Raw genomic sequence first — 12,304 nt, 5'->3', positions numbered from 1 at the left:
TTCCTTATGTAAAGACTTGATGATGGTTGATTCATAGTGCAACTTCAATTAAAACATCTCCCATCATTATGCTCCTTTTACAGATCATCTGTTGATTGACATGTTCTTACAGACTGTTTGAAATTCTAAGCATTCGTGGCTAAAGGAAATTTAATATCTCTCTCTTAGAAGACAACATTTTCATAAAAAGTAATGAAACTTTACCCACCAGTATATTTAATTCAGAGATGTCAGACTTTGTTTCTTGTCAGATTGAGTCCCCTAAGTCCCCATGCCTTGACAATTACATCCAGCTCCAGACGCGCACCAGATCCCGTCAGAAAATATCAGTTTGTCCAGTAAAAGAACAATTAGTCAGCAGAGCTGTCGATACCCAAACCCTATTAACAGCAAGTCTTTTCTGATACCCAAAAGCCAGAGAAGAGCAGAGTGACAAAAAGAAGCAGAGATTATTGTTTATTGTACAAATGTCATATGTCTCAATGCTCAGACTAGTATTATACCAAACTGATTCACAACAACATCCCATAAACCTCCAGGTTTCATAAACATTCCCTCTTATCTCTTATTCATACAGACAAAACAGTTCATGAAACCCCACAATTATGAGATTGAACAATCATGAAAATGCATAAGCAAGAAATATAAGAAATAAAATATAGAAGCATAATAAAAATATGTGAATAAATGATAAAAATAATTAAAATGATCCCTGCACACCCGTCAGTCAACCAAACATCACTGTGTAACTGTGATCCACCACACCAACAGCAGCAAGGACCAACTGAGCTTCACCATCCACAGTTAAACAACGGTCTGGTCGTGTAGATTTGTGCTTGACAACATCAGTGGGATCAGAGCATTGGCAGTGAATTTTAGGTTTTGATGCTGGCTTTTAGGTCGGTCACTGAAATTTAGGAATTTGTATAAACACACTTTTATATTTCACACACAATGTTATCATAAAAAAAAAAAAAAAAAAAAAAAAAAAAAAAAAAAAAAAAAACATTTTAAATTACAAAGGCAACCAGTGTAAGTTGTAGTTTAAAACATGTAAGAATAGTCAGAGAATGTTTCATACAATATTGGATGATGATGTTTAGTGTGAGAAACACAGAGATTATCATGAGGTGTAGCTGTTAAAGGTCGATGAGGAAGTGTGAGGAGCCACATTCATTGCAGGTTACTTTAGATAAGAAATGAAAAACCTGTTATGATCAAACTAATCCTTTACACTAGAAGTTAAGAAATTCTACGCTTAGCATGGCATGATCCCTGCTTGCATTTCCCCCAATGCTGGTGCAGTGCCTTATTGAAACTATAAAGCTTATAGTGCAAGTTTTGAATAGTTTATTTTCTTGCTGTGATTGCTGGTTTTTATATTTATTTATTTATTTTATTTATTTATTTTTTCATAAAATCTGTTCTAATTTTATGATGGTTCTCATCAATGTTCTATATGTAGAATAAAACTCACTATAAAAATATACTGATATTGATCTCTTTGAAAGCTGACACAGTGCCTGTTGAGTTTACTAGCTCATCTTACACATGTACTGCAGGCAAAGCCTTGTGCAATCATGTTGCCTTGCTTTTCCAAACTGCCCTCTTCAGGATGATGCAGATGCAAACTGTGCCACTAACTATGGCATTTACGAGTACTCTGCAAACATAGACCAAAGACACAGGTAACATTACAACAAGCCAAGCTAACAAAGTAGTATAGTAAAGTAATAGTAGTTAACTGAAGTATTTATTTAGAAAATGTCAGTTGTTGCTGATTGCTTTTTTATGAAATACAGATCAGTTGTGGTTACAAAAAAAAAAAAAAAATAATAATAAGATGCCACCCAGAAATGTATGCAAGTCTATACTCTACAGAGTGTATACAGGTAATAAAGAAACTTTTCATTAGTAAAGATTCAGAGTGACATTTCAGTACTTCAGGTTCCCTCTTAAGGTCTGTTTCATTGCCCTGGTTTGCTCTTTAGCCTTGAAGGTTTATTTCACCTCACACTGAAAATTGTCATTTTACTTACCCTCTTTAAAGATCTATATGAAAATCTATGTGATTAGAATGGTTTAGTGTAAGTCTTCTGAAGATAAATAATTGCTTTATATGATGAACAGATATAATTTTGTCTTTTAAACACTGATTATTTTTTTATGTAAAGAATAATTGACGACGGGCTGTTGAATACTTAGAAAATGATGCACAAGGTAGTGATGCAGCCAGGAAAGATATCAAGAAATCATGATATAAAATACTTTTTGGATTAAACAAAATATTTGTAATCATATGTTTTGTGAGCATAAATGAAGGCTCTGTAGTCAAAGATAATAATTATGAATTATTATGAATAATTATCTGTGATATTTGCCCACTGGTTATTTATGCTGCAAACATTTTCTTTCTTTCTTTTTTTTTTTTTTTTTTTTTTTGATATTCACATTATGTTATGATTTATGTTATGATCTTGTTATGACATATAGCACAACTGCGCTCACGGTGACCCGAGTTCAATTCCCGTCTTGAGGTCCTTTGCCGATCCTGCTACCCTCTCTCCTCCCAGCTCTTTCCTGTCATCTCTCTTCTGTCCTATCACAATAAAAGGCATAAAAAGCCCAAAAAATCTAAGTAAAAAAAAAAAAAAAAAAAAAAAAAAAGTCTGAATTAAATTATTACAGGGCTCTGTGGAATGCTTGATTCTGATTGGTCAGTCATGACATTCCAAGGTATGTTATTCCCCAATAACAACTGGTAGAAGCTAATAACTCAGACTCATCTGGGGCAACTTAAGTCAGCGCTATATGATTGATCATTTTTTTTTGGCGGAAGCTTTGTGTTTGGTTAGCTAATAAAATATGAAAGCTTAATTCAATATTATGTGGACAGTTTCTTAATTCTGTCATCCTGGTATCGTGGACTTGTAGATGACACGAAACATCTAAATAATCTATCAAGCAGCTGTGTAATAACTGGGATAATGTTGTTGATAATGTAGCCAGTTGTTATTGCACAATACAGATGTATATTATCCGTTACTTATTATAATCTTAATTAAAGTGATAAAGGATTTTGAAAGTCTGACAGTAATCAGTGTTCAGTGCTACTGTAAGGTTCACTCTGCCTGGTTTAAATGGTTCAAAATGATTAAACAGTTGAAAATATGAGAAATTTAGAAAAGTAATCAAAAAGTAATTAAAAGTAATAAGTTACATTACTTTTACAAAGTAATTGAGAAGTTACACTACTTATTACATTTTAAATGAAGTAACTTGTAATCTGTAACCTATTACATTTCCAAAGTAACCTTCCCAACACTGATCATTAGTTAACCTTGTATAACCTGTGTCTTCATTATGTTCATCGTTATCACCTGTCTTTATAAGCTATACGGAGTTCAGTGTTTTTCGTCTGGTCTCGTCAGTGTGAATGTCAATGTATGCGTGGTTTTACCCTTCTGCTGTATATTTACCTGTTTTGGATTTACCTGTGGAATATAATAAAGACTTTATCTTTGACCTTCATCTTCATTTACCCCTTCCTCGCACGATACGTGTCAAATGTGCTGTCAGTCACTCTAAAATAATACAAACTCTGTTAAAATATAAAATGTGTGATGTCTATCTGTCTGTGTGTGTATTATAAATTGTTTTGATTTAAGATTTTTCCTTCATTTTCATTAACATTATATATTATAGAAGTATATTATTATTTATGCTTTTGTGTTTTCAGTTAGGTACTTTTTTCTTAACGACATAATATTTAGCAAAAATAACTCTAACAACAGTTATTACCAACATACATTCATAAATGGCAATTGACACTGAACATAGAAACAGAAAATGGATGTAATGAAGACATTTTATGGACAATTCTAGACATTTTATGAAAGAAAACTTTTAAGAGTGTGTTGTCAGTCTGTGTAGTTGGATGGTTGAGAAATTAATAATTAATAATGAGGAGGCTTTAATATTTCTCACTCTAATCTAAAAGTGCCTGAACAGCAAAAATATTAAAGAAGGTTTAGACAAGTGTACAGACACCTGCATGACTCTACAGCACTCTTATTTATCTCTAAGAACATCAGCTAATCTCATGGTTTTGATCTTTGCCTGATTGGGATCAAATGCACAATATTTTATACCCAGCCTTTTTAAAAATAAACCAGATTTATTTCTGCTGAGACACAAAGAATTTTCATCTCAAGAGCTGCTGCTCACAGAATCACATCCAACCATTTCTAAAGATGATTATAATACATTAAATTCTTTAAGCATGAGGCAGAAGTAGCCACACCAGCATATAGATTCTTAAAACACACTTAATGAATACAGAAAACTCACATGATACTCTTCAAATACATTATTGAATTTAACTATACTTTGATAATAGCACATTATCTCATGATGAAACCGAAAAAAAAAAAAAAAAAAAAAAAAAAAAACAGTGCAGAGGTTTCTCTAATGATCAGTCAATATGGTGCCCATATGACCCCTTTATGAATTTTGCACACAGAATAGTACATCAGCAGGAAACACACAAGCATTGTCATCTTAAATGAAAGGTCTGTGTATCCATTCACTCTTAATATCTGCTGCAGATGAAGTTGAGTTTGTCAGTTTCATTACGGCTGATCCAGCGCTGATCTCCTCCAGACTGAACTGCTCCAGATCTCACTGTGTGTTCACAGTCCTCCTCTGATGTGCCGTTCCCTGGAGCCCAGTTCTGATAGCACACGGTCTCTCCACTCACCCAGTACCAGATGCCCAAAATACGGGAGTGGCGTAAACCCAACCACACCGCCGCAGTAGACGCCCGTTTAACCACATTCATCACCTCATGCTGAATCTCTTCTGAATGAACCGAGACCAGATCCACATGATTCTGTCTGCAGTATCTCAGAGCTTCAGACCACGTCCGATTCTCTGTGATCACAATCAGTTTATCTGGAAACAAAAGAGAAACACTGATCAAAAACAACATGCAGAACAAACACTGTGGATGAATTTGTCATGTCAGACATGTTAGCGTGAACTTTAAGAGATCTGGAGGTGATGGATGGATTTGTGTGTGTTTTGTGAGGATCTACTCACCTTCATGACACACAAAAGGATACTGGTTATTGCAAGAGATGTCATTCCATTGTCCCTGAGTGTTCAGTTTAATAACTGTACAGTCTTCACCACGATCTTAATCATTAGTTTCACCAGACCTCCAGTATCTGAATGAGGAGTTACTCTGATCTGACCACTGCCATGAGTCTCTGAACAGACCGATCCAGATCCATGATCCAGATAACCCTCTATCACTAATGAACTGCTTAACCTGTTGATTCTCATTCTGGTTTCTCACACTGACCAGATCAATGTGATTCTGTCTGCAGTAACTCTGAGCGTCTGTCCAATTCATCATCTGATTGACAAGGATGAGTCCTGTGTTTGCTTTAAGAAAAACAAAAGCAACCCTTAAATATCTCTCAAACACTTTATAAATAGATCATTTAATGCAAATGTGACAAGCTTATAGTTGAGTTTATAACTGATAGCTTTAATGGCGAGAAATTTGCACCATTACAGTTTGTACAATTAACGCATGCTAAAGTTTGACCATGAGGTTGTGTTGTGTATCTCACTTGCATAAATCTAAATATATATGCAAAGCATGAGAGAGAGCAGAAACATGTGTTTGAGAGTAAAATAAAAAGAGGTAATGAGAAAATAAAAGAAGATTAAATAAATGAATAAATAATACTTATATTGTGCAAATGATTGTAGCCTTTATCTAAAGAATCACCAGAACTTGTAAAAAATGCTTTAGTGGATTACAAATGAAATTCAAGATATGAAATATGATTAAATATGTCACAAAAGTTATTTCCTCACTCAGCTCCTTAGTGCTTTTGATTTGGTTTTATTTTGCTGCTACACTGTCATAATTATGATATCTTATATCTGGAGCTGGTAAATTATAATTAGATCTCCTTCTCTTTCTGTTTATTTTTAGTTAACAATAGCCTGTCAGCTATGTCTGCCACAACATTAAAAATAAGATTTGACCTGGTGATGATGATGATGATGATGATGATTATTATTATTATTATTATTATTATTATTATTATTATTATCATTTACACTAATTTATAGCATTTACTATTGTCATGTTTAAACTTCATATCAGATATCTTGGTACCATTTTATTTTGATGGTCCCTTGTGAAGATCCTGTTGATAATAAGAAATGTGGCACCTACATGTCAACTAACTCTCATTAGGGTATTAGTAAACTGTCTGCTTTATATCTGCTAACTCTTTTATTTTGATGGTCTCTCAGTAGACATTCTACTGACTATAGGTAACTTTGCATGTACATGTCAACTTACTCTGACCTTAACCTTGCCAGTCTACTAATACTCTACTAACACTCTAGTGAGAGTAAATTGATGTAGGTGCAACACTACTTATAGTCAACAAAATGTGCTAAAAGGACCATCAAATAAAGTGAAACCGATATATTTTGTTAATTAATGTTTATTACATTAAGTCAGTGGTTTTCAAACCGGTCCTGCGAACACCCCTAACACTGCATATTTTGTAGGTCTCTTTTATCCGACACACCCATTTCAAGTCTTGCTGTCTTTACTAATGAGCTGATAAGTTGAATCAGGTGTGATAGTTGAGGGACACACAGAAAACGTGCAGTGTTGGGGGTGCTGAAAACCACTGCATTAGGTGTTTGTACTCACTGTTCTTGCAGATGAAAGGCTGGGTATTAATACATCGATAATCATGCCATTGTCCATTTAAAATGAAGACACAATCATCTCTGCCATCTGGTTGTTGATCTCCCCAGTTCAGATAGAGTGCAGGTTCACCCGAAGACCACTGCCATTCATCATGACCCGTCCTCTGCAACCCAATCCAGATATACTGAAAACTTCCATCAGTCACCCTCTTCTTCAGCTCGTTCATGTCACTCATGTTGTCAGCGGTGGCCAGATCTGTGTATTTCTCTCTGCAGTATCTCTGAGCTTCAGTCCAGGTCTTATTCTCATTTATAAAGTGATACTGACGCTGAACACATTCAGAGACGGAGCAGAGAGCTGTGAAAGCTTTAATGCTTTTCATAACAGGATCAAACCAATGAAACTAGAAACTATAAATAAAACCACAAACACACTCACCAATGAGAAGAAGAATGAAATATAGAGTTTGAGCCATTTCTGAAGAGGAAAGATATAGATAAACTCAAATATCAAACATGCCTAGTTTCATTTTGGTGAAACATGATTTCAGTCTTGAATCACAGAACGAACCAAAGTGGGGCCCAGAGGGTAGGGGGGATTCACATGTCTACATTTTAATATTAGAAACAGTAGGCTACTAATAGTATTAGTTAGATGCCAGATATTAGCCTATGTATTTTATTATGTATGTATTATTTTTTTTATTTTTTTTTAAGCTATGACTCTCAATAATTGATTTTTAGAATATAGATCATGGTTCTCCCACAATTCTGGGGATCCTGTTTATAAGAGTCCTTTACAATTGTTGCTGGTCAGACTGTGTGAACATAAACATGTCACACTATGGGATCTCAGTTGTCATTAATGTCAGACTGTACGATGTTTATCATAGCAAAGGCAACATCCTATAGGAATTCTGTGAGTGGCAGAGTTTATGGTGGATACAAGAAATCTCTAACAGGCCTGGATTGGCTAATCGGCAGCACCAGCCGCAAGGGCCAGTGTTGGTCTACTGAAAATGCGTATCAATAGCAATTTTCTGTTTCTATTTGGTGCTATTCATAGGCTCAGTAGCAGCTCCTGACCTTAAATTTAGGTGGGGCAGATTATGAGCTGTAGCGCTAGTTTAAATTAAACTCAAGAAAGCTTATAGTCTTTATAGTCTAATCACCAAACACATGCACACACACTTTTGTTAGAGATCTAATTTGTTTGCTTTACAACTGCCCCACTTAGTATCATTTTTTTAAAATATATATTTTTTAATATATCCTGTGCTTATGACTTTAGATTGTCAAGAAAATATAAAAAAAAAAAAAAAAAAAAATCTGTTGCAGAATGAACATGATAATGATTGTGGCTTGTCTTGAAAAACAAAAACAGTTTGACATTCGTCGTAGGAGAGGTCACACTGCAGGACATGTGCCAAATCTTCTGACACTGCCAGAATTTCATCTGAGGTAAAATTTGAATGCGAACTAACTATTAAAGACTACAGATTTTAGCCTAGAATCGGAAAGAATCTTTTAGGATTTGCGAAATTGGTCTCAGACCGCCAGATAGTGGCCAAAATCGTGCAGTGTGAGCCCAGCTTTAACAGGAACAAAAATGCACCACACACAATCAATAAAACAATATATCTCAAGTCTTATTCTAGTTAAAGAATAAACATGAGTTGTTCTTACCTTAGAGTTTGTGTGTTTCTGTCCTGAGTCTGATGTTTCTGTCTGCAGCTTCAAACTATGTGATTATTATATCTGCTCTGTCCTCATTCAGCACGTCACATCATTTGTTTATTACTCAAAAACAAAAGGCTTATTCATTTTTCTTCCTCTTTCACATATATGTCAGTATATTTCTTTGTGTTGGTCATTGTGGCTGTAATTCTTTGGAAGTGTGTTCATTTGAATGTGGTTGAGACTGGAGCAGGGTCGGCGACAAGAGGGGGAGATTCAAGGGTCTGTATGTTCCATAATGAAGTATTGCATTTCCACAGTGGCTTAGCAGGAAAAAAATCCACCTCAACATTTGCATTTTCTCCCATGGTGTTTATTTTATTTTATTTTTTTATTTTATTTTATTTTATTTTTTTTTTTTTGCCACCTTGGAAACCAACAGCCTGTGTGTGTGTGTGTGTGTATATTTATTTATTTAGTTTGTTGTTACTTTGTCACTTTGTATTTTTGGGGGGGTTTTTAGTGATTACACTGTATATATTTCTTCACGCCATCACTGATGGGCTTTTTTATATGCCTTCGGGGCTGATAAATTACACCTTGCATGAAAGTGCTATTGTGGGAAGAGCCATCATTTTTACATATTTCATCGACACTCACTATGTCCCCAATAGCTGATATCACACAATATTGTACATTTACAAGTAAACTACCACTACATCTATATTAGTATACATACTGCATACTTCAAAATATGCTTGAACTTCACTCAAGTATATTCATAAAATCAACTTGAGTTTCCTTGAATCACATTTTCTTAAATCTTTTTTTCTTCACTCAAAGATCATCCTTTTAGACTTGAATTCATTGCCTTTCACACTGAGTAATGGTTCTGATGTCATACCTGCATCACTCTATTACTTTCGCTTTTGAAAGCTGTATGTCAGATTCAACCAATGAGAGTGTTTGGGGTGGGCCATCTGTGTTTGAAGTGTTTGGAAAACCTGGAGCCGTAATGCTGTTTGCAGCACATCTGTAAAAATTAAGTACTGCAGTTAATTAATTAATCAAGCCATCACTGGGGCAGTACCCCAAGGTACAAAAGCTAATAGGTGTATCTTTGTAATTTATTATTCCCTAAATGATACACATTAGTACCTAAAAAGAAACCACTGCTTTGTATATACAAATTTACAAAATAGCACACATTATTGCTGCATGTTTATTACAAGCAAATATCAATATTAGGCTTTTGCTCAGAAAAACAGTATGATTGTGCTGTTTGAAAAATAAACTTGGCTTCAGAAAGAGACTTAAGATCCAGTTTGATGTGTGATTGTTAACTAACATGTGTAACTTAAACTACTATATTCTAGTAGCTAGACCCGTAGCAAATTTTATTAATTATGTCCTTAATCTAAGTAATTCTGAGTTTTTTGTTTATGTGGAGGATCCTAATCCTCCCCCATCCGGAAGCATGCACACGCCCCATCTTACCGCCAGCCAGCACCCTCCACATACAGCTCCAAAGGGTTCACTCCCTCCATTGCTCCCACGCTTCCCCAAGTCCTCCTAAGCTCCTCCCTCATCCTCAGTCCAGAACAGATGGCCGCCTCGCCTGAGTCCCCGGCCAAGATGGAAATAACGGACATTATGGACATGGGACTCCCCCTGGAGTTTACTGCCCCTGTCCTCTCTCCCACGTCTCCACTGGTCCCGTCTAGCCCTCCAGAGCCCGCACCTCCTGAGTGCCCTCCACTGAAGAGCCTGTAGTCTCCCTCAGGTTCCAGCCTCCAGGGTGCCCACCCCCCTCCCCAGTGGATATTGTTATGGTTCAGTACGTGCCTTCCAGGAGGGGGGAGTACTGTCAGGATTCTGGACTTTGTGTTCTGTGTTTTACCCCCAGCTTTAGTTCCTGTTTCCTTATTTGGTCATTTTCCTGTTCTTGTTTAGTTAATTGATTACTCCTCCACCTGGTCTAAATTATCAAGTGTAATTAAGTTCCTGTTTTCTATGAGTTCACTGACCTGTCTACTTTGTTATTCCATTGTTCTTGTGTTTGTCTGCTTCTTAGTTTGTTTGCCCCATCGTTTGTTTTATTAAAGTCTGTAAAAGTTTATTTTCCTTTGTCTCCTGCGTCCTCCCTACAACACACCGTGACAGAGAGATGGGTGAGTGTGATATAGAAGGATGGGAGGAGAGACAATGTGTCTCATGTGATGTGCATTTAAATGAGCCGTCCGCTGTAAAATGTATAAAACTCAGACTCTTCATCCTAAAAAAAAGAGACGTACGCCTTCAATCAGCACTGATGAAGCACTTTAAGTGTCTGTGGATCTTGCTGGGTAAAGTACAACACAGGCTACATATATCTGTAATTTTACTAGATTCACACTAATAATAACACTGAGTTTTTTTTTTTTTTTTTTTTTTTTTTTTTTTTTTTTTGTACTTACTAAGATAATTTTATGCTCAACAAGGCTGCAAGTCTTTATTTGATCAAAAATATTTACTGTTTTCTATGTATTTTTGTAAAATGTAATCCATTCCTGTGATCAAAGCTGAATTTTCAGCATCATTACTCAGTCTTTAGTGTCACACGACCCTTCAGAAATCATTCCAATATGCTGATTAAATGCTCAAGAAGCATTTCTGATTATTAGCAATGTGGAGAAGCGGCGGAAAAAAAAAAATAGTAGTTCAAAATAACAGCATTTACTTGAAATGCACTTTTTAAAATAATTATTATAAATGTCTTCACCGTCACTTTTGACCCGTGGTGAATAAAAGTGTGAAGTTGTTAGAAAATAATACTGACCCTAATCTTTTGAACAGTAAGAGGAATTTGCTTGTGTCTGGCAAAGTTTTTCTCAGTATATTTTTACTAGGGGTGCAACGGTTCAACTTACCCACGGTTCGGTTTGTATCACGGTTTTAGAGTCACGGTTTCGGTACAGTTCGGTATGTGTTATGTTTATGGGGAAAAAAAAAAGTAAAGAAATAAGAATAATCTAACTACAAGCAACAGCACAAATAATAATAGAGTAAAGCTACAAATAAAATAAACTGATTTTTCATTTTTTTTAAGTTTAACATTAGTTTTTAGGTATAGAAACTGAATAAAATGATCAAATGTAAAAAAGGATTGCATATTTTACAGTATAAATTGAAGCTTAATCTTTATTAAAGTTACAAAAGCTATTCAATCAAGAGCAGTGAGTGATTTCCTTGTTGTTGCCGTTTAGTAATTATTAAGAAATTGCTGTCAATTTAAGAGAATGCACTGATCCAGTGCACTGATACTTAACGTTTAGCCAGCTATGTCTGCTAGGATACTTGCCAAGATGGGTGAATTTGTCCATTCAAACACAATAAAAGAGCTTAGTATGTGCGCGTGTTCCGGATTTGCGCGCTTCCGATGATCTCCTCACTTCTCACTGCGCAAAAGTTTGCGTCTTATGGCTCTTATATGTTGAAACTGGCAAAGCTTAAATGAGTTTAGCTGAAATCAAGATAGCAATGTGTGCTGTTCAGGTCTCACCTGCACACGAGCGCTATCAGCACCGGCGAGATGACGGAATAAATGACTGCTCATATTCCAGCATACGGCACTCGCATTTAACAAGAATGGTTTGTCCACGTTTTTTTATCTAATCGCTGTTGTTGTAACGTATTGGTAAACCAGAATGCGCATCCATCAACAGAAACACACATTAGCCGAACCCTGTTTGTTTTACGTGTTGTTATATAAAACATATTACTGATGCGTTGTCAGAATAAAGTTGAACCGCAGTCCTGGTGCGCACCGAACCGTGGGAGGAGAACGGGACGGTTCGGGTTTTTACCGAGAACCGTTGCACCCCTAATTTTTACCACTACT

General features: G+C 35.7%; 1 protein-coding gene and 1 pseudogene across 1 annotated transcript in view; one reads left to right on the top strand and one right to left on the bottom strand.

Moving 5' to 3' along the window:
* Window positions 1–4,435: 4,435 nt before the first annotated feature.
* Window positions 4,436–7,223, bottom strand: LOC127167960 (C-type mannose receptor 2-like; annotated as a pseudogene).
* A 3,498-nt stretch (window positions 7,224–10,721) lies between these two features.
* The window catches only part of LOC127167959 (uncharacterized), a 266,166-nt gene continuing 264,583 nt past the window's right edge, over window positions 10,722–12,304 (top strand). Inside the window, exon 1 of the mRNA XM_051114397.1 lies at window positions 10,722–10,769. Coding sequence (XP_050970354.1) covers window positions 10,736–10,769 — 34 coding nt within the window. The 5' untranslated portion in view covers window positions 10,722–10,735. The remainder of the gene's footprint in view (window positions 10,770–12,304) is intronic.

The sequence above is a fragment of the Labeo rohita genome, chromosome 7 (assembly GCF_022985175.1).
Source record: "Labeo rohita strain BAU-BD-2019 chromosome 7, IGBB_LRoh.1.0, whole genome shotgun sequence".
NCBI lineage: Eukaryota > Metazoa > Chordata > Actinopteri > Cypriniformes > Cyprinidae > Labeo > Labeo rohita.
This window is presented reverse-complemented; position numbering and strand designations above follow the sequence as displayed.